General features: G+C 40.6%; 1 protein-coding gene across 1 annotated transcript; it reads right to left on the minus strand.

Moving 5' to 3' along the window:
* Nucleotides 1–43: 43 nt before the first annotated feature.
* Nucleotides 44–24,664, minus strand: wdr46 (WD repeat domain 46). Its single transcript, XM_047378475.1, has 14 exons — nt 24,580–24,664; nt 24,245–24,400; nt 21,069–21,149; nt 20,869–20,981; nt 20,692–20,779; nt 19,428–19,489; nt 17,049–17,153; nt 16,810–16,960; nt 12,640–12,875; nt 12,115–12,268; nt 8,920–9,067; nt 8,264–8,454; nt 5,085–5,198; nt 44–481 (listed from the first exon to the last, which is right to left on the minus strand). Exons 1-14 carry the CDS (start codon nt 24,634–24,636, stop codon nt 362–364), a joined length of 1,776 nt encoding a protein of 591 aa, XP_047234431.1. The 5' UTR covers nt 24,637–24,664; the 3' UTR covers nt 44–361.
* Nucleotides 24,665–26,100: the final 1,436 nt, after the last annotated feature.

A 26,100-nucleotide genomic window follows, 5' to 3' on the forward strand; every position in this document is an offset into this window, starting at 1 on the left:
ACAAATCATATTAGCAAAAAACAGCTGCTGACAGTGTGAAACATGTGTGGAAAGTATCTTTAATTAATACAAAAAGAAGAAGCTGGGTGACAATTAATGGCAGCTACGGTCCATCACATGATTACAAAACATGACCTGCTTCAGGCTACAGTCAATAAGCAGAACAGACCAACTGGGGCACTCAACATTGATTTCATTAACTGTTTCCCATCAGAATCCAGGCCACAGCTGCCCACAACATCCAGAATTTCTGCTGCTCATACATTGTCCCAACAGACCACTGGGTCCTTTGTTTGAATGTGAAGGTCAAACGTCACACCCACAGAATGTCACTGCATTTTGAGCAGTATAGAGTCCTTTTCTATTTTTTGAATCTGTCCAGAGCAGATCGTTTCCCAGACAGTGTTGCTTTCTTCTCCTCCATCTTCATTCGCTCTTCCTCCACTTTCGTTCTGTCCTCCACAGTTTTCCTAATGACGTCCTGCAACAGCCATCATGTCAATGATGAAAATGGATTATGCACATTATGGAGAACAATTAGGTGATTTTACTGACATGAACAAGGTCTACAAAAAAGGGTAAAGTGACCTCAAAATATGAAATGTTATCCTCTGATAATTATAACTTCAATCATTATTGCTGTTGAAGTAATCAGTTGGTTTAGAGGAATAAAATCGAGTTTAAAATGGCCATTCCTTATCATCCCTCAAATTCCTAAAGAAATTTGCTGCAGGAGGACATAATGACCACTTTCACCCTCTTTGCTACATTCTCACACTACTCTCCAATTCTGCATTATTTGCTGTTATTTCAGCTTTTAACTTTGTTCTCTCTTTTCTCTTCCTAGAAGCTACACCTGGCCTGGCTCTGTGTCTACCTGTGACATCTTTCTGGAGAGGGGAATCGTCCGAGCTTCTGCTGGCAACAACTTAATGCTCACCTTCTACCGATGATCCACATAGCCCTGTCTTTCAGTGTTTAACCCTTTTTCTCTCCTAGACATGGCGATTGACTGAGCTTCTACTGTAATTATATGTGCTCTCTTTCAGACTCTAACCCTGAAAACTGGCTCAGAGTTTATCTGTTCTTTCTTTCTAGATGAAACGACTAAAGGAGCTACATCCATTAACATTTACTTTTCCTTCCCATAGAAAGTACTCCTGGATCAGTGCTTCTGTGTTCTCTTTGTGTCTCTGCTCTGTTCTCTCAAACCCCGAGTCGGTCGTGGCAGATGGCCGCTCACACTGAGTCTGGTTCTGCTGGAGGTTTCTTCCTGTTAAAAGGGAGTTTTTCCTCTCCACTGTCGCTACATGCATGCTCAGTATGAGAGATTGGATTGCTGCAAAGTCAACGCCAGTGACTGTCCACTGTCTCTACATGTTCATCCGGGAGGAGGGAATGCTGCAAGTCACTGACTGGATGCAAACTACTGGGTTTCCTTAGACAGAAAAACTTTTTATCCAATTTGAATAAATAACTTAATCAGACTGCACTGTTCAATGATTAGGATTAATTGGAATGTATGTACCTGACTGTTGTGAAGTGCCTTGAGACGACATGTATTGTGAATTGGCGCTATACAAATAAAACTGAATTGAAAATTGAATTGAATTGAAAGACTGTAGGGAGTGGTAGAGAAGTGATGACCTGCCTCAACAGATAACGAACGAATGGGAGAGACAGTAAGTGCAATTTTGGTATAGATCCTATGCAATGTTTGATAAACGAGACCCCCTGAGATCCTCTGATTGGAAAGAGGTGTTTATTGTAACCCGGATGTCAGGCTTTCCTCAGAAGTTCTTTAGCTGTGTCCAACCATGGCAAACCAAGGAGCAGTCTCTGAGCTTTCTGTAGTCTGAAAGCTGTTATTCTTCAGGTGATATACACGAGTCCCTGCCCTCCTTCCTGAACCAGGAGGTACAAAACGGACAATCTCAGCCAGCAGCGTCCTGACCAGAAATAAATCCACAATAGTTCTTTAAATGTTTTCTACGAGACCTCTAGGAGGCTGTAGCACCATCAGTCTACGCCAAAGCGCCGAGGTGACCAGGCTATTGATAACTAGAACTCTACCCAAGAAGGACAGCTGAGGCAAAGAAAAAGCTTTTCCTGGTCCGGTGACACAAAACCATAATCAATATTACAACATTTAGAAACATCAAATAAGCCTCTCATTAAGAAAAGCTTGATAACAGATCTGGTATGCAGTACTACCGGTCTCTGTGGATGCTCAAAGGCAAAACCTCCTACAGTCTCTGCACACATTTATGAAAATAATTCATAATCTGTACAGAGCAGAGAAACTGGTCTCCAATTCATAAGCAGAGTAAATTCTCCCTTTTTAGACAAAAAGGAGATCAGTCTTCTGGCAAGATGTTCTCATGCACTCTTGCTGTACCTCCCACAAGTCTGCTTCCAGAACCTTCCAAAAGTCTTAATAAAAGGTCTGCTGTGAGATTTACTCAGAACCATCTGACCAACAGCTGCAGTCAACTCCTCCACAGAGATCTAAGCACAAACGACAGCACTGTCCAAACTACTCAGCTTAGGAGGACAACCCAGCAGCTGGTCTACACATTCACTGGTGGTTAAAACTCCACAGCATGTTTCCTTATCAGCACATGATCTGTGGTGTTGGTGTCCTCAGGAAGGCGGGGACATGTCATCTGCCTAGACTGAGAGGCCGATCTCTCCAGGTTAAAAAAAGAATGAAAAGGGCTCATATCCATATCCATGGCAGTAGAGAACCTAGATCTGACCAGCACCTGTTTAGCTCTTTTATAAACAACAGAGCTCAGCTGCTGTTTTCTTCTCTCACAGTGTTTGTGCAGAAGAGGGATCAGACACAGAAAAGCACTCCAACTGGTCTCTTTTTTTAAGTTTCTAATAACAGTCTTTACCCTGACTTATGAGCAACCTGTATATTGTTAGCTGTATCTGGGCCTTGCCCACTTCCCACCATTGACCCAAAGAAACAAAATACTTCCTCCTGTCCCTCCAAATCCCCCAGAAAGTTTAAAACTTTTGACAAAAGTCCCCATCCTGCAAAGGTTTAACAGTGAAATGCCAGTAGGAACCACAATAGATGGTGAGATAATAAAACCCACTGGGCATATAGAACGACCTGAAACCCTGTTCCTGAAACTGTCCATGAAGTATGGAGACGTGGTTCTGTCTATTACCGTACTGCAGGTAAACTGTTTGACTTGAGGATTTTTAACTCTCCATTTAAGGCTGATGACTGAAAGGGAGGCTCCTCTCCTGTTCTGTCAAGTGTGAACGACCAGTCCAACACAGCCATTGCTCCACCTGCTGCCTTCCTCACCAGTATCGACAGCAGCAGGTGGGTGGGACACCTTCTCCGCGTAAGCCACAGCTGGAGCCTTGGTCTCTACCAGTTGGGTCACCTCTCCTGATGGTCTCTGAACCGTCACCATGTTTAACTCTAAAATAAACTTCATGTTCCTGAACTCTCCATCTTAGTCCCTCGAACACTTGTCTCCCGAGAGACTGGACATGTTTCAGCTTTTCACTTTGACATCCGGAAGGCACTTGCCATCTTCCCATAGCGTTGCATCTCTAACACCTCATTGGGAATTTAATGACGGACGCCAAAAATTGTGACGCGGGTGGTCGGAACTGCGAGTGGTGACACCTGAAGGTACCCCCCATTCAACGACAGTCCACCCGCTATCACTTCAGCCACCAAATGCTTCTCTTTGAAAAAACACGACAACCCCTTTGTTCATGACCAACAAGGTCTCCAACAGCCATCTCCACGGGTCTCCCAGGGCCTGGCTGATCCCGAACCACATGTCCCAACGACAGACTAAGAGTTTGTAGTAAAGTCAAGGGACACAGAATTTTTCCAAACAAACAACCAAAGAAAGGTTAAACTATTAACCAATCACTGTCAATATAAACTCTAGAATTAACCATCTCAAAATATAAATCACCAGTAATCACCAGATGCTGCAAAAGATTGAAGCTTGTGGGGAGGTTCATCCTCCAGCAGTACAAAGACCCTAAACAAACCGCCAATCACATTCACGTGAGAGAATGGCCTAGTCAAAGTCCAGAGCAAAATCTAATAGAGAATTAGATTTTACAAGACTTGAAAACTTGATTCTCTATTTAATCTAACTCTGAGATATTCCTCAAAGAGGAATCAGCAAAACTGTTAGCGTAGGTAGAAATACTCCAACTGTAATTACAGAAAATAATTGAGTTAAAAAAAAGTCCAAAGACATGCCTGTCAGGTTAATTGGTAACTCTAAATTGCCCTTAGGTGTATGAATGAGTGTGTGCATGGTTGTTTGTGTGCTGCCCTGCGATGGACTGGCGACCTGTCCAGGGTGTACCCCGCCTCTTGCCCATAGACTTCCGGAGATAGGCACCAGCTCCCCCGTGACCCACTATGGAATAAGCGGTAGAAAATGGCTGACTGACTGATGAAAAGGTTTTACTCAGTGCTTTAAAATACACGTCACACTTTCCAGGTTTTATTTGTGCAAAGAGTTTGAAAACAAAGCATCCTTATCCTTCCTTTCCACAACTTCGCACTACTTTATGTTGGTCTATGATGTAGAATCCCAAAGAAATACTTTAAAGTGTCTGGTTTTCATGAGAAAAATGTTGAAATGTTACTGGGTTACCATTTTTCCAAAGCACTGTATAGACATCTTGTTTTACACTAATCCAAAAATAGACTATAATACCTTAGAAAACATGTTAAGCCGGTTTTGCTGCATGTGCTCTAACACGGCTCCTGCGCACTTAAAGTCACCTAAACTCAGAGTTCTCACCAGGAGTGCAGCAGGCCCGTCATGATATGACGCCGTTTATACCCGCCCTTCGAAGCTGACATGATTTTAGAAAGCTTTATCGTTACCGGTTGCACAGGGTCATAGGGTGGAAAGAAGCGGAAACAGACTCGCGGCTTGCACTATAGCTGACATAAAAAACACACGGGGGGAGCCCAGATGTCAGTCAAAGGGCCGATACGCTCATAAAAAATTATTGCATCAGCCTAAATTTCAGCGTAGCAGCCTGCACTGGTGAGAACCCTGAAAGTAACTACTTACCCTCTGGTCCTCATGAGCCACTTGCTTTTTGCGCCTTTCAACACCACCAGCTGAACTGCGGCCTTTTTTCTTGAATTTTGGAACGAATTTCTCCTTGGCAAGTGGATCAAAGCCCTATAAGAGAAGCCTTATGTATTAGCAGAACGAATGTGTGTGTGTATATATACATACATATATATATATATACATATACATATATACATACATATATATATATATATATATATGTATGTATATATGTATATACAGGTCCTTCTCAAAATATTAGCATATTGTGATAAAGTTCATTATTTTCCATAATGTAATGATGAAAATTTAACATTCATATATTTTAGATTCATTGCACACTAACTGAAATATTTCAGGTCTTTTATTGTCTTAATACGGATGATTTTGGCATACAGCTCATGAAAACCCAAAATTCCTATCTCACAAAATTAGCATATTTCATCCGACCAATAAAAGAAAAGTGTTTTTAATACAAAAAACGTCAACCTTCAAATAATCATGTACAGTTATGCACTCAATGCCTGGTCGGGAATCCTTTGGCAGAAATGACTGCTTCAATGCGGCGTGGCATGGAGGCAATCAGCCTGTGGCACTGCTGAGGTCTTATGGAGACCCAGGATGCTTCGATAGCGGCCTTTAGCTCATCCAGAGTGTTGGGTCTTGAGTCTCTCAACGTTCTCTTCACAATATCCCACAGATTCTCTATGGGGTTCAGGTCAGGAGAGTTGGCAGGCCAATTGAGCACAGTGATACCATCGTCAGTAAACCATTTACCAGTGGTTTTGGCACTGTGAGCAGGTGCCAGGTCGTGCTGAAAAATGAAATCTTCATCTCCATAAATCTTTTCAGCAGATGGAAGCATGAAGTGCTCCAAAATCTCCTGATAGCTAGCTGCATTGACCCTGCCCTTGATAAAACACAGTGGACCAACACCAGCAGCTGACACGGCACCCCAGACCATCACTGACTGTGGGTACTTGACACTGGACTTCTGGCATTTTGGCATTTCCTTCTCCCCAGTCTTCCTCCAGACTCTGGCACCTTGATTTCCGAATGACATGCAGAATTTGCTTTCATCCGAAAAAAGTACTTTGGACCACTGAGCAACAATCCAGTGCTGCTTCTCTGTAGCCCAGGTAAGGCGCTTCTGCCGCTGTTTCTGGTTCAAAAGTGGCTTGATCTGGGGAATGCGGCACCTGTAGCCCATTTCCTGCACACGCCTGTGCACAGTGGCTCTGGATGTTTCTACTCCAGACTCAGTCCACTGCTTCCGCAGGTCACCCAAGGTCTGGAATTGACCCTTCTCCACAATCTTCCTCAGGGTTCGGTCACCTCTTCTCGTTGTGCAGCGTTTTCTGCCACACTTTTTCCTTCCCACAGACTTCTCACTGAGGTGCCTTGATACAGCACTCTGGGAACAGCCTATTCGTTCAGAAATTTCTGTCTGTGTCTTACCCTCTTGCTTGAGGGTGTCAATAGTGGCCTTCTGGACAGCAGTCAGGTCGGCAGTCTTACCCATGATTGGGGTTTTGAGTGATGAACCAGGCTGGGAGTTTTAAAGGCCTCAGGAGTCTTTTGCAGGTGTTTGGAGTTAACTCGTTGATTCAGATGATTAAGTTCATAGCTCGTTTAGAGACCCTTTTAATGATATGCTAATTTTGTGAGATAGGAATTTTGGGTTTTCATGAGCTGTATGCCAAAATCATCTGTATTAAGACAATAAAAGACCTGAAATATTTCAGTTAGTGTGCAATGAATCTAAAATATATGAATGTTAAATTTTCATCATGACATTATGGAAAATAATGAACTTTATCACAATATGCTAATATTTTGAGAAGGACCTGTATATATATATATATATATATACATACATACAGGGGTTGGACAATGAAACTGAAACACCTGGTTTTAGACCACAATAATTTATTAGTATGGTGTAGGGCCTCCTTTTGCATCCAATACAGCATCAATTTGTCTTGGGAATGACATATACAAGTCCTGCACAGTGGTCAGAGGGATTTTAAGCCATTCTTCTTGCAGGATAGTGGCCAGGTCACTACGTGATACTGGTGGAGGAAAACGTTTCCTGACTCGCTCCTCCAAAACACCCCAAAGTGGCTCAATAATATTTAGATCTGGTGACTGTGCAGGCCATGGGAGATGTTCAACTTCACTTTCATGTTCATCAAACCAATCTTTCACCAGTCTTGCTGTGTGTATTGGTGCATTGTCGTCCTGATACACGGCACCGCCTTCAGGATACAATGTTTGAACCATTGGATGCACATGGTCCTCAAGAATGGTTCGGTAGTCCTTGGCAATGACGCGCCCATCTAGCACAAGTATTGGGCCAAGGGAATGCCATGATATGGCAGCCCAAACCATCACTGATCCACCCCCATGCTTCACTCTGGGCATGCAACAGTCTGGGTGGTACGCTTCTTTGGGGCTTCACACCATAACCCTCCCGGATGTGGGGAAAACAGTAAAGGTGGACTCATCAGAGAACAATACATGTTTCACATTGTCCACAGCCCAAGATTTGCGCTCCTTACACCATTGAAACCGATGTTTGGCGTTGGCATGAGTGACCAAAGGTTTGGTTATAGCAGCCCGGCCGTGTATATTGACCCTGTGGAGCTCCTGATGGACAGTTCTGGTGGAAACAGGAGAGTTGAGGTGCACATTTAATTCTGCTGTGATTTGTGCAGCCGTGGTTTTATGTTTTTTGGATACAATCCGGGTTAGCACCCGAACATCCCTTTCAGACAGCTTCCTCTTGCGTCCACAGTTAATCCTGTTGGATGTGGTTCGTCCTTCTTGGTGGTATGCCAACATTACCATGGATACCGTGGCTCTTGATACATCACAAAGACTTGCTGTCTTGGTCACAGATGCGCCAGCAAGACGTGCACCAACAATTTGTCCTCTTTTGAACTCTGGTATGTCACCCATAATGTTGTGTGCATTTCAATATTTTGAGCCAAACTGTGCTCTTACCCTGCTAATTGAACCTTCACACTTTGCTCTTACTGGTGCAATGTGCAATCAATGAAGACTGGCTACCAGGCTGGTCCAATTTAGCCATGAAACCTCCCACACTAAAATGACAGGTGTTTCAGTTTCATTGTCCAACCCCTGTATACACACACACACAAACAACTGACCAAAGCTTCCACTCTGTCTCGATGCCTTTGCTCAAAGGTAGTACGGTCAACTTGAGCCAGCTCTGTGGGGTCAAGAGTAATGAGCTCTGGCTGAATCTTCTCCAGGAGAGCTTTGACCTCCCACTCCTGCCTCTGCTTCGCACTGCGGTAAGGATTTGCATCCAGGCCGTCAAAGTTAGGCTCACCAGCTCCTGTGATGGTAGACACAGAACAATAGATTTAGAAAAGTATATTTTAATACAATAACATTTATAGATCAAACAATGCTATTGGTCAAAAATGATTGAGTAAGCTTGTCTTAGTGGAACTAAACTACTGCAGCTGCTAGGCTGACATGAGGCAAATCTGTTTTGTGCTTCATTAGATATAATTTATAGACAATAGTGCAACGTTTGGTCTTTGCGATTTCCTGCGGATATTGAACTTTACATTGCAACGCTGCATACCTGTGGGCTAACATCCATCCTCACCAAAACCCTAATGCATGAGCAATAAGAGCTGTTGCGGAATCTCATTTCACCATCTGTGAAAGCTAGATTTTAGGTTTCAAAAGATGTCTACTCAAAGGTTTTGACACTTGCAGAAAGTATTGGTGAATAAAAGCTAAAATACTGCAGAGGTTATGTTTAACTATGAGTTATAAAGATGAGTCTGACCTGGAACAAGCATGCTGGTGAAACCCTCTCCGTGCCCAACTCCAAGGACATCCTCAAAGGGACAAAAGTGCAGTCCCCAAACTAATCCTCGCACTCTGTGAGCCATGTAGGGTTTAGTGACTGGCGTGCTCCACACATCCCTGTACACCTGCAGGGAGACATCCAATGAGGAAACTAGCCTTTACTGAAAGGATTTATCCACTAGCCTTTCTAAAACACAGGAAATACAAGCTCACACTAAATAATTTCTGATCTGTGCAATCCATCTTTGTTGAGAATGAGCTGTAGTAAAAACGTAGTCCCAGTCAGACATCTACATGCAGTCATTATCGAGCACAAATGCCAAACAAATTATGGCTTTCAATGATTTATTTTTTATTTTATTCCAGAGTAGACTGATAATACAAAACAACTATCTACATTTTGTTTTTCTATGATTTTTGCAGCACTAGGGGCCTTTATTTTGTTATTTTTTGACAGTAAACTGACAGGAAAGGGGTGGAGAGAGCAGACGTCAACGGGCTATGGCCCCTGAACATGGATTGTGCGTTTTACCCCAGTGCCACCGCTGCACATCAATTCATATAAGAAGAACTGGGTACACAAGTAAGGTTTTCTCAAATTCTGCAAGTTCACACATGGTCAAAGTTATAAATAATGGGGTCAAATATATACATACACCCCCACTAATAGATACAATGGGTAGAATAAGTATTAAACATATCATACATTTTCTGAGTATTTCTAAAGGTGCCGCTGACTGCCGTACTGCGTACAAAAGCATTTGTTGGTGATGACAACATCGGGACTCCTCCTGTATTAAACTAGTAACATTTATTATTCAGGTGTGATTTCCTGAAGATTCTGTGAACTTCTTCTATGATCTCTTTGCTTTAGATGTTTCCATAGTTTTTCTAATGGATTCAGGTCAGGTGACTGGCTGAGCAGTTCTAGCAGTTTTATTTTCCTTTCTCTGAAACCAACCGAGTTTCCTTGGCCGTGTGTGTTTGGGGATCATTGTCTTGCGGAAACATCCACCTTCATTTTATCTCCTTCATCCTGGTGGAAAGGAGCATATTTTTATCCAGGATATCTTCATCCTTCTAATATATGAAGTTTGCCAGTCCCGTATGCTATTCCATCTCCAAACTTTCACTGCTGGTATGGTGTTTTTTGGGACGATATCTAGTCCCTTTTGACCTACTAAGAGTTCAAGTTTTATCTCCGACCAGATTTTCTTCTACCAGTATTTTACAGGTGTGTCTAACTGTTCAGCAAACCTTAAGCATGCCTCAACATGCTTTTTCTTCAGAAATGTAGTCTTGCGTTGAGTACCTTACCGGAACAATTATGTTCTTCAAAACATTTTTACCAGCTAATTCCAGGTTTTTCTGAAGCTCTGTTCAAGTGGTGTTTTACTCTTGGACAACTCTTCTGATTCTTCTGTCTTGCAGGGATCACCTGGCCTTTCTCAGTTTAGGGTGTAATGATGTTCTTTCCACATGCAGATTATGAACCCAACGGTACTCATTAGGACCATCAGTAGTTCTATAGTTCTATATCTAATGCTATCAGTATGGTTTGCCACAAAAAGGTTTCAAAGGTCTTCAGAGAGCTCACTGGCTTGTGCGTTCAATGCTTTTAACCTGTGTCATTCAATTTCACGAAACGTAACTAAATTTATGGATATCTTAGATTGATTACTTTGCATCTGTGGACTGGGTGGGTTGTTTACTGACGTCAAGCGAGAAATTGCTCCTATTCCTCAGCCTCCATATCTAAGGGTGGTAGCAGTGGACGGCTTGCTGTAACATGCGGTAATAAATTTAAAAAGGGCCTGGAGTGGATCTAGATACAAAGCCTTGCAAAGGTATTGATTTTTCCTACATTTTATTGCAAACAACCAGAATTTTTTAATGTGACAGACAACACAGGGCAGGGCGTAATTGTGAGGTGGAAGGAAAAAAATACGAGCACAGTTCAGGGAGAGTCTGCCTCCCCAATCCTTTCAAAGGCCAGACTTCATATGTGTTGGAATCATTGTCCTCCATCCACTGTATCCACATTTCAACTAGCTGGGTGTTGATTTGAGGGTAAGTTTAAATTTGTCTTGGTTCATTCGCTACAACTATCACAGAAACAGCTGCAGATGATGCTACCACCGCCATGTTTGACAGGTGGTAAAATATTCTTAGATTGGAAAGTATCATCTCGACTCCTCAAAAAATTATACTTGTCACTCCAACAGAATAGGTGGATATTTAAAATGCCTTATTAGAAAGGAAAATTCTTTAAAAGGCATTTGACTTCTCTATGCTAGCAGCTGGTCCAAAACTGACGGCACCAAGGTGTTAGTGCCTTTGTTAGTTAGAACCCTTCAAGTACATGTCGATGTTAAACTAACATCACTGTGTTCTAGGATACTGAACATCTGACATGTTTGAGCCAAAATACATCAAAAGTGGTTTTGAAACAGGCATATATTAGGCTTCTGGAATGATTTTGGATGCCAACATTCAAATCTACTCCACCAACTGTGATAAGACGAATGGTCAAATATCCAGTAAGAAGTATCCCAGAAGCTTGTTAATGACAACAATAATTGTGTGGTTACTGCAACTTTTTAGCCGATATTTAAACAAAGACGTGTGAATTTGACCCTGTATGTAGAATGTTGAACAAGTGTGAAATAGAAAGAAAAACCCATTAAAAATTCAAACTTGTGCCGCAAATTCTTGTTTTAAAGAATTACTGAATTTGTTTGTTTCGTAGAATAATTCAATCCTGGAAAAAGAACAACTGAAAGGCATCAATAAAGGCCCAGAATTTATATATAAATCCCTTTCAGACCGACTGACATGTATGTGAGATTATTTGCTGCAGCCTTTTGTGCTTGACTCTTCCAGTTCGGTGCAATCTACTCAATAAAAATCCATGCAAAGACAGGAGAACATCCTTTAACATAACAGTGGAGTTGATCTCTAATTCAGGGAGACTGTCACTGATCTGTTTCATCTGTTCCCCGTAGGTGTAGATGAACCCCCTCTTTAACTGGAGATAATGTTTTTTAACAGATTGCCTATAAAAACCCTGCTGTTTTCAACCCACAGACAAGATACCAGGCCCCATTTCCTTCCAGTCAGTTCATTTCTGAAGGGCAGATGGCCAACTCCGCACAACGCTGCTGACAATCACCTGAACAATGTCCCCTGTGGCTGCAGAGAGCAGTCCTCTCTGGCTCAGAGACAAACATGAAGCTCCAGCAGGAAGGAAGTAGGACCTGAGCGGTTTGAAAGCTCTGACGTCAAAAACTTTCATTTTTTTATCCATTCCAGATGTAATCATGTATCTGCAGAAACACACCAAAATGTGCAAGAAAACAAGATGAAAGGTTGCCTCCAGGTGAGTGAGAAAATTACAGTGTAGAAAAACATGCTGCAGCAGTAGCTTTTTAGACTGTAAGCTCATCAGTTACTTTTTCTTGTTTTCTGCTGAATAATTTTCATATCTGACATGCAGAGTAAAACAGCCATGCAAAATATGTGAGATCTGTTAATTATGATTAAATAACAAAGGAATAAAAAAAGGCATTGATTTCAGATATGCATCTGCATCAATCATGTTTTTGCTGCAACCACTGTTACAAGAATTTCTAAACTTTAGATTCGACGTCTTTTTTCTAGAAGAAACCCAGCGTCTTGCAGCTTTTATGTGACTCACGTGCCAGTCTTGTCCACAGCGACTGAGCGAACGCCACCTTGGTGACAGAGCATTTTGACGAGGGCTTCCTTCTGATTGGGCGACCAAAGCGTGACAGTGCCGTTGGGGTGGCCGAGGTGGACGACGGCATTGTGAGGGTTTTGGCACATCACGTCAAGCCGGCCGGTCTTGGTGCTGATGGCTGCCACCTCCTTTCCAACCGACACGTCCAGGTACTGCAGGAAGCCCGTCGCGCTCTGCAGGCAATAATGTGAACAGGAGATTAGTGAACAAACATATCAAGCGATGAATCCAGATTTCCCCCCCTTTCTCTCTGTGGATTTGAGGTTGTACCATATTTGCTACAGTTGCAGCTGCTAGTCTCTAGGGGCATGTCTCTACCAGCTTTCTGACATTTTCACCTATCCTTTGTAAAACAAGATTTAAGCTCAGTCAGATTGGATGAAGAGGATCTATGAACATCAATTTCAGGTCTTTCCACAGACTCTCGACTGGATTGAAGTCTGGACTTTGACTAGACTGTTTTAACTCAAGCATATGCTTTGATCAAAGTGTGGCATAGAGTCAGCGGGAGGTCTCTTCTGGTCAAAGGGGAGTTGTTCCTTTTCAGCATCGCAATATGCTTGTTCAGGAGAAAGGATTGCTGCGAAGTCAATGGCTCGCTGCATTTCATTAGACTTCCTTAAATAGATGACCTTTTACCGATTGACATCAGAAACTGAATATGACTGCACTATTGTAACTAGTATTATATTTCTGTATATAAAGAGGATGATGGTCCGGTTGTCTTGTAAAGTCAATTAAGATGACATTTGTTGAGAATTGGAGCTATACAAAAACTGACCTGAAGTGAATCAAACCTGTCTGGTGTGTTCATTGGTCTACCTCTGAAACGTGAATGTCAAAGAGTTTAAGGGGAATATGAATAAATTTGCCAGGCAAATCATCTTTGGGACCATCAGAAGAGTCAGGTTGCAGGGACGCTCCATGCAACAGTAATTTACACTTTGCACGCCCGGATTATGTGTCTCCTGACACTTTGAATAGGGTGTTTGCAACAACACGTCCCCAAACGCCTGGTCCGCCGTGCTGGAGGACATGCAAAACAGAGCTATAACCAGACACTGCAACTGGAGCAAATATTTAACAGCAACATTTCTTTTTTGAGATGCTGTAAACTGTGACAATCAGAGACAAAGCGATGAAAACGTCTTATAGTTTAAAGGTCATAATCCCAAATCCGAATGAGTAAAACAAAGCAAATATCAAAATGAAGATGGTCTGGTTGTCATAAAATAGCACAGGAGGAAGGGGAGGATGTATGTGATTTAACAATAGACCATTTTATCGTCTGCCATCAATCCATATCAGGTTGGTCATGTTAACAATCTTGCCAGATTTCATGAAGTGGCTTATGATTGTGTTTTGGACCTCATCAAATCAATGCCTGGACTATATTCGAAAATTAAACTTGAAAATTTTGTCTTAGCCCATAAACATAAATGAAAGAAATCTAGACAGTGTCCGTTTTAGCACTGTGAGGAGGCTGGATACATACTGAACGGTAGTGCTTCCAGTTGTTACACACACACAAAAAAAAAGTTTAATTCTTGCACTAATAACAATGTTTTTCTTTGCCTAGGCCATGGAAACATTTCCTACCCAACTAGATATATTCTAAACTGTTTTTTTGTGCTTCCTTGTTAACACCAAGTAGTTTTCCATATCGAGGTACTAAATGTTCAGCAGCCTAAGCAGTCATAAAACAGTCTAGATTTGCCATTTGGCATCTGGTGTGAGTCTAGACCATCGATTAAATTTATAGTTTTATTTGCAAACAGCCCTATCTTCCTTTAAATAACTGTTTTTAATCCATTTTTCCTGCATGAGTCGCCATGGATATGCCGGTTATTTGTTCTCCAAGGTAGCCGGTGGATACTTTCTGTGACGTTGCAATTGCCTTATCTAACAGCCCTGCCCAACACTGCACACACTGGTGCTGCAAAGAGGACATAATATCCTAAGCCCCTGATCACTGGGGCCGTGAACAGTTAATGTAGTAGATGTCGTATATGGTAATCATTATCTACGTTCTAAACGGGAATCTGAACAGGATAGGCAGCTTAATAGTATGATCCACCTGATAATGTTTCTGTGCAATAATGTGTTGGTGCTGCCCTCTTTGTCAGTCATTTGTTTAGCCTTGCAAATAAAAAGGCAAATTAGGAAACCCACTTCGTGTATGTGAAAAAGCACTTGATGCGAATATCAGACACAAAGACCCAACAAACTACAGTGCACCAGCCTAAACTAAACTAGAACACGTCAACAACTGACCAGTTTGGACCCACATGGGTTTTAATACTTCTGTGTTTAAATGTCCAGGTTGTTTTTGTCCTTTTCACAAAAAATGCAGAGTTCTCTAAACCACAGCAGTTTCTCAGAATATTTAAGGCCTTGGTGTTTGGGTGCAGCTTCCCTGATGCAGATTAAGCTTGGTTCTTTAAATTAAAATTAGCTGGTTAATGCAGTGACATCAGTACGATCAGTTTTCGAATGTATTAAACAAATGATGTGGGGATCATTTCATGTTTTCATTCATCTTTAAAGCAGGGTGAACGGACCGGTTTGTCTCCTGATGCTCACAATGTTTTATTCCAGCATATCAAAGAGGAATTGGGCATTTATGAATCACCAGTTAAAAAAGCAACACTTGTCGTTTTTACATTATTTCTAGTGAAATAGTACAACGTCATCTAACCCCAACTCAGAGAAACGACATCCTAACTTTTCTTCCCAGAGCAAAGACCATAGATTTTTTTATATTTTAAAAACCAGGAAATGTGCAGAGATTTAATTTTAACAAAGATCTAATTCAAAGATTTGGTTTATTTAATTCCATAGAATGACTTTATCAAATGTTGACACGAGACAAGTCCAAGCAGTCCATGTGTACCTAACAAAAGTGGGTAAATGCAAAAGCACATTAATATCAGTATTTATATAAACTTTCCCAATAAAAGAATTAGTTAAGTGAGGAGAAAAATGTAACTGTGAGGTAGCTGTCACTGCTTCGCTGTACAAACTGCATATTTTCCTGCTTCAATCTTGCAAAAGTACTCGTATCTCTAGAACTTTTACCCTTTTTGTCACATTAAGAACCACAAAACTTAACTAATCTTACTTGCACATCTTGCTGGGATTTTCAAGAGAGCATCTGTGAACACCAGTTTGTAAGTCTTGCAACGGATCATAAATTGGCTTTCGTTCTAAACTGTGAGCAGGCCATTCTGACACATCTACATGCTTCGATCTTAGCTGTGCCATTCTAGCTCTAGCTTTATGTTTAGTGTCGTTTCCATGTACTCAGCTCCATCCATCTCAATGGTGACCAGCTTCCCTGTCCCCGCTCAAGAAAAGCATCACCACAGCATGACGCTGCCCCAACCATAGTTCACAGCTAGGACTGGTTTGTTCAGGCTGCAATCCCATTTAACCCGTCTTCTCATGGTCCATATGGCTCTTGAACTACCTTTCAAGGTGGGTTAAACATACAAAGAGGGTGGGTCAACTTCAACCACCCTATTCCATGTTGGGACCAATCAGATCAAGCCATAAAGAACATTATGCACATCAAAAGCATGAAGTATGGATTTAAGGTCAGAAAGGGCAGAAACAGCTGCTTTGAATTAATCTACAGTAATTACAGACTCCAAGATCATCTAGACTAACTTGGATCAGCTCTATTTCAATCTACAGCTCTTGGACGGGAAATAGGGACGGGAGTATCCTAGACTGAATGCACGTTTTGTAAAGCAGAGTATCTGAACTTTGGGGGCTTTATTTCATTGGATAAAATAAAAATAAAAAAGTACTTTGTTTGGCATTTTAGACCCAGTTTAGGAACCACAGATTAATTTCAACATGAAGTTTAAGTTTTAGAGACCAAACAGGTAGTAAACTGACCATTTTTGAATGTTGATATCAAGGTGTGATGTGGCAATTTAAAGATAAAGCAGATTCATTTAACTCGATGTTAAACCACTGGATTTCATAAGCTTTATTAGATATTTGGCCCATAGATATAAAAAAGGAAAAAAGAAAGGGAAAAAGGAAATCTAGGCTGTGTATAAAGCCTAAATTACTGAATACGTAGGAAGTTAAACTCACTGCTGTAGCCAGGAGGAAGTGGTATGGGAGGAACTGCATTCGTAAGACGTCGTTGAACGTGCGGATGCAGTGCAACTCTATCCCATTGGAGTCGTAGATGTAAAGCCACTTCTTCTGAGCCACAGCGTACATGTGCTCAGTGTGGAGCCACCTAAAGAAAGACCGATACAACTCTCTGTTAGAACCTAAAACCCATGACGGGGGATATTAGTGGACAAGCGTAAGGATTTTTAATTTACTTCACGTCGTTGATGGACTCCATGACATTTATTTCACACATGAGCTGTTTGGACTGCCAGTCTACACAAGCCACGTGGCCTCTCCTCCCACCCAGCAGCAGATGGCTGAAGCAAAAACAACACAACATTATGAACATGCAGTTTGTTTGCAAATATAAAGTCTTACATAGTCTCTGTGAAATCCTAACATGAAACCAAAATGTTCTGTTGCAAAATGGGAAACAAGCCAACGAAAAAAGCTAGACTCTTCTGGTTATAATGGGTTACAAAGAACTACAGAGTGAAAATAAATTAACACTAAACTTGGACAGCAAGGAAGGACTTTTATTTGGGCAAAAACATTTCTGGGATGCTTTATTATCTGGCTCCAGGAAACCCATCAGGGTTAGTAGTTTGATGCTTGTGGGAGCTCAGGGGATGAGACTCATCTGATGTAAAACTCCGATACTTAGATATGATTTTGGTGGAAAGTTAAAATGCCATTAAGGAAAAAAAAATTTATTAAAAGTGGAACCAGCCGCTGTTGATGAATGGACTGAGATTACGGAGGGAATCTCAGTCCTTCTCATTTTTTTATTTCTAATTCTTTTGCCAACATCTTTTTTACTCTCCATTACAGGAATTATTCCACCTAAGAGCGAGACTAAAGTCTTCACATGCTGTTTCTACTGCCAACACTGATCCGACTGGTCTCCCCCCATCACCACCTTTGTCCCCACTCCATTAGACCTGGACATTGTACTCAATATGTTTACATGCAGTTTATGTATTTATATCATCTGCCTGTAGTGCAGTGCCGTTGGATTCTCACACTAATAGCAGGTTAAAGTGCACAAAATGTGCCAGCAATTAAGGGCGTAAATATCTGTAATCAAGAACGTTTTTTCCGTTTTTATACTTCTAATATAATTTAACCTGAAGCTACCCCTCGTCATTATAGTTGCTTTTTTTGGTCAGGATTATGCCACTTTAGGGTATTTGTAAACTTGATGTTGATTACATGGAGCAATTATCAATATTGTTTTTTTTTTATTTTATTATTATTTCAAAACTAATTTACTTGCGTTTGTGCTGTGGCAACTAGGAGAGTGCACCAATTGCTGTTTCTGGCCGATCACCAATCTTAAAAAAGCCTGACCGGCCGATTCCGATTTTCTTTATAACAGACACTGTCAGGTGTCATAAGGTCACAACACACCTTTAATGTTCCAATTTTATGTTGTCAACAGTGGGGAGACTACTGTGAACCGTGGACATCACCTGGTGGGCAGGTCTGTCAGTCAGCCCTCACTCACAGCAGCTAAAGAGGGGACAGTGGGTGATTTTCAAACTTTTGCGGAGGTAGATAAGATCAGTGGATAAGATCGGTTTCACATGCAAGTATCGGCCGGCCAATCCATCGGCCGATCCATAGTTGCAACACCAAAAGTTCCCCCATAGGATTCAATAAAAATATCTTATCTTAGCCGACTGTAATTTAATCCTTCATGTGATAGAAAAAATAAATGGTACAAAAGGACAAACCTAGAACAGTATGAATGAAGAGTTCCAGATTTCCCAGCCTTTACTCTTTATCTGTATACATCTGTAGGCGAATGAGGTTACGTGACTGGCGCGGATGTTTTTACCAAAAAGGTTAATTATTAGCTTGCTTGAGGTTTAAAGAACAACCCTAACCATGGTTCACCTGTTCTCCCTTACCGTTCAGCTCGTTATGCACATTCTGTCCAAATCTAACTGGGTTTAAGTAGATCATGTTTATTTGCTCTAAAAGCTGATACAGGAGATGAAAACAGCCAATTGTAAAAAACTACTTACAGCTTAAACCGAGGTTATCTGGGTCTGTGTTTTTTTAATGGGAAGAGAAATAAACTGGAGAAATAAAAACGCGTCCCGAACACAAACACACATTACGTTTTACCCTTCCTAGAACCAGTTACTGTATGACTGTCCTAATCGGATTAGACATTTCTGCATATAAATTGGATCCCTTTCTCAGGTAAAGTGCTTTGAGGTGATAAATTTGTTCTGCATTGGAGCGACACAAATAAAATAAACTGAACCAAGTTGAACATGCTAGGCTTTTGAAAGCATTATTCGAGGCATTATTTGTGCTTAATTTCTAGTACGCTTGTGATCTAAAACAATTAGGATGGTTTGGAGAAGGACTCCTGAGTCATGGGAAATTGTACTCTAAGTTTGATCATGGTGACTGTAAGAAAAAAAAAAAAACTGTGTCTATAAATCAGAAATAGCTGCAGACTAACGTTTCTTCAAAAATCCCAGCCGCTCTCATGGTCACGCAACATAAATCATGTTTCAGAAATCATATGTGATGAGCCACAAGACAAACAGTGAGTATGCATGTGTGATACTAACCGTCCGGTTCTGCTGTAATCCAGACGATACGGACCAAACTGACTCAGTTTAAGATTAAAATACTGTAAAGAGAGGAAAAAATATTCTTTAGAGTGTGCAGGACTGGGAAAATGTGATGAGAATAATCCCTTAAGGGAACATGTTTGGTCAAATAAAACCAAGTGGTGCATTAAATTTAAAAAGGCTGGCAGCAACAAACAAGTAAGAACCTCTCAATAAAATCTCTGAATGAAAGACTTCATAAAATCAAATTATGCAGGTTCAGTCTGGCAAACGTCTAACTTCTTCCTTCAAATGTAATGATGCTCATTAGGACAAACCACTTCCAACACTATTAGCAACCATATTCACAAGGTCTTCTGCTTTTGTTCTGGGGTCAACCCCTACACTTCTCACCAGAACACGCTCAACTCTAGAATGCAGACCTGATTACTGGACCTCCCTGTACTGTTGGTACTTGTGTGTGTTAGTTTAAACATGATGAACATGGCACCTTCAGGTATATGAACCTTTTACCCAAAGATGGACCAGAACTGTGGAGGTGCACAATAATCTTCCTGATATCTCGCTTAATTTCTTTAGATTTTCCCATGATGTCACACAAGATGGCAAGGCTAAAAAACATTTTTTAATCCTTAAACACTTTAGTTTTATTTAATGTCAGACAGTGAGACACAAAGGTTGCGTATTTTATTAAAGAGTATGTAAATAACTGGTTTAAACTATAAGGTTAGAAGCAGATATCAATGCAATTAAAGTGTCATATAGACTTTTTTCCATTTTTTTGTGTATTTTGTGTAAAGTTCTCTAGTGCCCCCTAGTGATTCTTATACTGAAAGCAGGTTAAAGTGCACAGTTTTTGAAACAATTAAGGATATAAATATCTGTAATTCAGAAAGATTTTTCTCTTTTTATACTTCTAGTATCAATTATCCTTAACTAGTTTCATATAGTGCAGTCTCAATTGCACTATGACCTTTTATGACTTCAGATTTTCATAATTTTTTTATATTTAACCAAATTATTAAACTTTGTCCTGTGATTGAATTCTGTTAACTAGTCTGTGACTAACTCTTTTAGTTCCAAGCACAATACTTTGTTGAGTTTTAAAACTGTGAAGCTGCTTAAGACAACTTTCAGAAAAAGACATAAAACTAGGGTTGTGAACTAATAACTTCTATATGTAAAAAAAAAACAAAAAACATTTTACTTCTGCTGTGAGTCTTTCAGTTGAAATGTGACTGTTTAATTAAAGCCTCGATACCTTTGCTCCAGATGTAATGTCCACAGCGTCTGCAATATCCTCCTGTGAGATCATACATGTGTCCTCGTCTTCATCTCCTTCTAAAAAGCTGCCATCAAAGAGAGAAATGGTTTAAAGTGACATGGCTTCATACCTGATTTTGCCCCCAGCCTTGAATGTTCTTTTAGAGTAAATTACCCTGCGTCCTCCGGCAGCAGGAGGTCAAACCGAGCAGCTTGTTTCTGCGCCATTTCTGAAGCTTCCTCTGAGCGAGTTATGATGTCCTTCAGTCTGTAATGCTGCCGACGAGGCTGAAACGACAGCAGAGAAGTACAGAGATTAGGGAGGAGAAAGCTAACTGCACATAGCTGAAGCAGTTTGGACATGAAGGTGCTTACTTTCTGAATTTTGTCTTGCCTCTTGAATTTCTGCAATTTGTCTTTAGGGACAGGAGCGGGCCCGGGGAAGGGATCGGATTTCTGAAAGGCAACGAAAATTTACAAAGTTATGAAAACAAAATAAAAGTATTTAAAATTAGAGTTCAAAGAAGAAAAACTACACTATAGATAATATCAGTGTTGTGGTATAAAGAAATAAGTGGTATGATGGGTCATAGATAAAATATCTTCAAATCATACCTATTCACCACTGCTAAGACTGTGAAAATACATCCATTATATGTATAATATTTAAATACAACTATTATACTAACAACACTGCATAAATAAAAACAAAAACGGTCTTTGTTACTGCAACAGCATTCCAAGATATCAAGTTAGGCAGCATCTTTACGGCACACTTAGCTGATTAGCAGTATTTACATGGTATTTATGGGCCTGTTCTGTAATTAACTGCACCTGATGGCACAACAGCCAGTCACAGCAAGAATCCAAAGCAGAAAGACGATGACACTTTTTAGTTATTTGTTCATTTAATGAATGCTATGTCATCACTGCAACATTCACAGACATTATCACAACAGAGTTGTTTCGCTTTTAATTCCTGATAATCATGCGGTGCAATGACTGGGTAATTTTGATTTAAATTAGTAACTTTTTTTAATAATTGACTTTGGCCCCTTTAATAGTTCTTTTTAGCAAAACCAAACTTAACCTATCGTTTCACAACAAGAGAACGAACGAGAATGAACCATATTACATCGCATTTTGGGTATTTTCTCCCCAGACTGCACCAGTTTACTCTGTTGACACAGAAATTACTTGTAGAGGGTCTGTTATAAAATCAATTTTGAACAATTTAAATATCCACGTTCCACAGCAACACTGATAATTCACGAGCTTAAGATCATGGCCAAGCTTCCCTGGAGTGGACAGCCAGCTCAATTCCCTCCAAGATCAGAAGCAATGCTCAGAGATAACAGACTCAGACGGAGTTCTTACTGCATTAAGGCCTCAGTTAGCGTGTTTAATGTTAAAGGGTACAATTAGGAAATGTATAAACATGTCGGCCTTGTTTGCCAAGTTAAAATTGATTTGATCACAAGACCTCTGGAACAACGGAGGCCAAAGTAGAGATGTTTGGCCAAGTTGAACACTGTATGTCATCTCAAACACCTTTTACCTACTGTCAAGCATGGCAGTGGACGAATGATGATTTGGGATTCTGCAACCACATGACCTGTGCATCTTGCAGTCAATTATTCCACCATATATTTGTCTACCAGACTAAAGGTGAGGCTGAAATTAGGTAATGCTTTAAAAGAAAGATTCCTCCACAACGATTTGAGAGACCTATTAGTTTTATAGGCATGTAGTTTGGGAATCATCTCAGCGATGTCGAACATCACATCCTTACCTGGAGGAGAGAATAACCAAACATTGACTTCACCTCAGATCCTTCCTCCAGGTAGTTAATCCTTTCAACTTTTCTCATAAACTGGAAGTTAGGATTTAATTTAAGAAGTTGATAAAAAATATTTAGCAATTTCTGCACTGACTCTATTGTACTACTGCAGGAAATAATCAAGTTCAGTAAAAGTTAATTATTTAAGAAATTTGCATCCATTCCTGTATTTAAAGCCTGGAAGGAATTATTGATTAAATCCCAACAGTGGGAAATCTGTTGTGCATTTTTGTACACTTAAGGTTAGATTTAAACAAGTTTAGGATTTTAGTAAAGACTAAATTATGCTTATTAGGTTTGACCATTAAACCCATGAAGTAAAAAAGCGTGTACGTTTTTTTTAACCATACCAGACTGGTGATTCTCCATGCATTTACAGCTGGGTGTAATAAACCAATGGCTAAATCTACCTCCAGTATTTCATATTCAGCATTTCTGGTGTTCTGTCTTTTAGCATAATCCTACATTCCCTTCTGCTATGATGAGTTCAACTGAAAGGAACATTGCTTTATCACCAATGTCAGCTCCAAAACAAAACAAAACAGACAAAAAACACCAAATGAGGCAAAACATTATGACCAGATAGGTAGCATAATTACACTGACTATGTCTCCATCATGGCAGCTGTTAGTGGGTGGGGTATATTAGGCAGTATTTTATCCTTGACGTTTATGTGTTTAGAAGCGGGGAAAATAGTCAAGTACGAGGCTCTGGGTTAGTTTCACAAAGACCAAATTGAGATGACTGGAGGACTGGGTGAGAAAATCTCCAAAACTGCAGCTCTTATGTGCTGTTCCCAGTCCAAGGAAAGAACAATGGCTAACTAGTCATGGGTTCCTGATGCACATGGGAATGGAAACTGGCCCGATCCAACAAACAAGCTACTGTATGCTGGTTCTGATGGAAAGATGTCAGACAACCCAGTGTATTGCATTTTGTTGCATGATGGCAGCACAACTGCAGACCAGTCAGGCATAAACATCCTGATCTAATCACGGCTGAAAAGATTGACAATGGGAAATGAGCATCAGGACTGGGCTGAAGATTTATTTTACATGACACGGATGGCTCGATGTGGGTGTTTACCTGGGTAACACAAGGCACCAGGATGCATTATGGGAAGAAGGCAAACTACCAGAGGCAGTGTGATGCTTTGAACAATGGAAAACCTTGGGTCCTTCCTTCCGTGTTGGCATTACTTTGTGAAGTACTGCTTACTCGAGCAATGTTGTAGACCATATACACCCTTTCATACAGACAGTATTGATGGTCGTGGCCGCTTTCGGCAGGATATTGCACCCAATCATAGAGCAAACATTGCTCTGGAATGGTTTGGAACAGCACCACATTGAGTTTGATGCACGGTGTTGGCCTCCAACTTTCCCAGATTCAAGCATTTTTCTGATGTACTGGATAAAAACTTTGATTCACCTCACAACTTACAGGATCCATTTCAAGCATATTGGTACGAGAAACCACGACACAGTACAAACACACAACTCGGGTCATAGTGGTTATAATGTTCTGCCTAAATCAATGCATTACATTAATCGTTAATCAAGTCACCTCTTTGATCATCAAACTTTGTGTTCTGATCTGTCTGAAGCAATAAACAGGGTGTGTTTTAAACATTTTGTGTACGCTGGGGATACATGTTCTGCAGTCAGAAACGGGCAGGACCTCAATCCGTCCAGCAGACTCATGTTCTTACCCCTGATATGACTTTCTTCCCATCCCTCGGCTGCTCATTTCGCTTTCTTTTCTTTGCTTTGTGTGTCCGTTGCTTCTCCTGCTGCTCAGGTCGTCCTCCATCTTTGTTTCCACATATCTCTCTGTCTTGTGGCTTCTGCCAGTACCGAGCTGGAGGCTGATATAAAGGACCAAAGAGCGGCAGTTTAACGGCAGTAGCTTGTGACTACATGCAGGTGAAAGCCTTCATTTCAACACTGAAACAAGGTTCAGGAAGTATAAGCTGCTGCTAATGTGTGTCTTCATCCAAAAAACTCACAAGCTTCTAAATCCTTGTAAATATTAAATGATTAGTACCTTTTTCTTTTTTTCCACGTGTGGAACATTAACATCTGCCTCGCCGGGAGACGCCATCTTTGTTTTGTAGTTTTTTTTTTCCAAGTTCCTGTTGCGTCACTTCTGCCTTCATCACTTCCGGATTGATATTTGTTTTTTTTATCGAGTTATTTTGTAAAGGTTCGCAAATTAAATAACATTTCAGTATATAATATGGGGATTAAATAAGACGGAAAATTAAAAATATATATTATTTTACTTTTTATAGTAGATCTTGCCCAACCTACACCTTTTTAATATTCTTGCTTTTCTTATCTGTTGTTGACCTAAACCGTATACTTACTCTCCACTCTATATAAAGTTAGTGTTGTTTCAGTTTCCCATGACGGCTATAATGTACTTTGTCTCAAACAGCTTTAACGTCGTTAGGATGGGGACAAATAAAAGCTCAACAAGGGTAAAAACGCCCCCTTGTGGCTATGATGAAATTACAATAACAGCAAAAAGAGAGCTGCAGCAATGGGTGCCCATCAACAGTTGAATCATTTCAAACGTTTCTGCTGGACTAGTGGATAAGTAATAAAGAAAATAAAGGAAAGTGTAAAAAAAATGGGTAAACAAGGTAAAACAAAACATGTTCAAAAGATCAAATCAGTCATTCACATTGCTTGAATGCATGAAGGCATTTTAACGTGGTAAAGAAGACTCAATGAAGTTGAAACTGCACAGCAGAATACAAAAGATATGGGATTTGAGTACCTTTGAAAGTGACATGGCTGTTTGGGAAAAAATGGGCTTGTCTGAGTATTTCAGAAATCATCTGTCAAGCATAGTGGTGAAGGAGTGATGACTTGGGCTTGTTCTGCAGCTGCAGGCCCTCAGCACCTTGCAGTCCATGATTACATCATGCAAAGAAGGACAAAAATAACTGAACAACTCGTTTAAGATTTCGTTCTCCTTTCTGAAAATTCTTATGAATAATATTATGAAAATGAAATTGCCTATCCAACAGGAGCAATAGGGTGGCAATAATATTTATAGGGGTGGCAATGAACCCACCTGGCCCCCATTTGGAGGCATTGCTGAAATAAATGTCTTCATACCTCAGCATACTGCTTAAACAGTGTAAAACAGAGAGGCCCAAAATGAGCCGCAGAATAATGTGAAAGCTGTAAAATGTCAGAAAAACTATACTTATTTTATATGATTATGTCATGGGTTGTGTGGTTGAAAACACAGACAAAAGCTTGGGAGCAACATGGTGAATTCAAGACTTTATTATTAATAATAACAACAAAAACTTACAGGCAAGGCACAGGGAGAGTGTGACACTGAACCAGGCAGGAGACAACTGAAGAAACCAGCAGTGGAAACCAGGCAGCTTAAATACAGAGGAGATGTGATCATCCACATTGGAACCAGGCGAGTCTGATCAGGGAACGCTGAACAGCTGTGAGAGAAGACTCAGCAGAGAAACTGAAAGATGCTAGTTAACACAGATAACATTGAGGGAAGCTAAGCAGATACAAACTGATCTAACTA

The sequence above is a fragment of the Girardinichthys multiradiatus genome, chromosome 1 (genome assembly GCF_021462225.1).
Source record: "Girardinichthys multiradiatus isolate DD_20200921_A chromosome 1, DD_fGirMul_XY1, whole genome shotgun sequence".
Taxonomy (NCBI): domain Eukaryota; kingdom Metazoa; phylum Chordata; class Actinopteri; order Cyprinodontiformes; family Goodeidae; genus Girardinichthys; species Girardinichthys multiradiatus.

Coding starts and splice junctions, on each gene's coding strand:
- wdr46 (XM_047378475.1), bottom strand. CDS start 24,636: ATGGCGTCTCCCGGCGAGGCAGATGTTAATGTTCCACACGTGGAAAAA. Junction 12,876..16,809: donor ACTTCCTCCTGGCTACAGCA/GTGAGTTTAACT, acceptor TATTGCCTGCAG/AGCGCGACGGGCTTCCTGCA. Junction 5,199..8,263: donor GAGACAGAGTGGAAGCTTTG/GTCAGTTGTTTG, acceptor CTTCTCTTATAG/GGCTTTGATCCACTTGCCAA.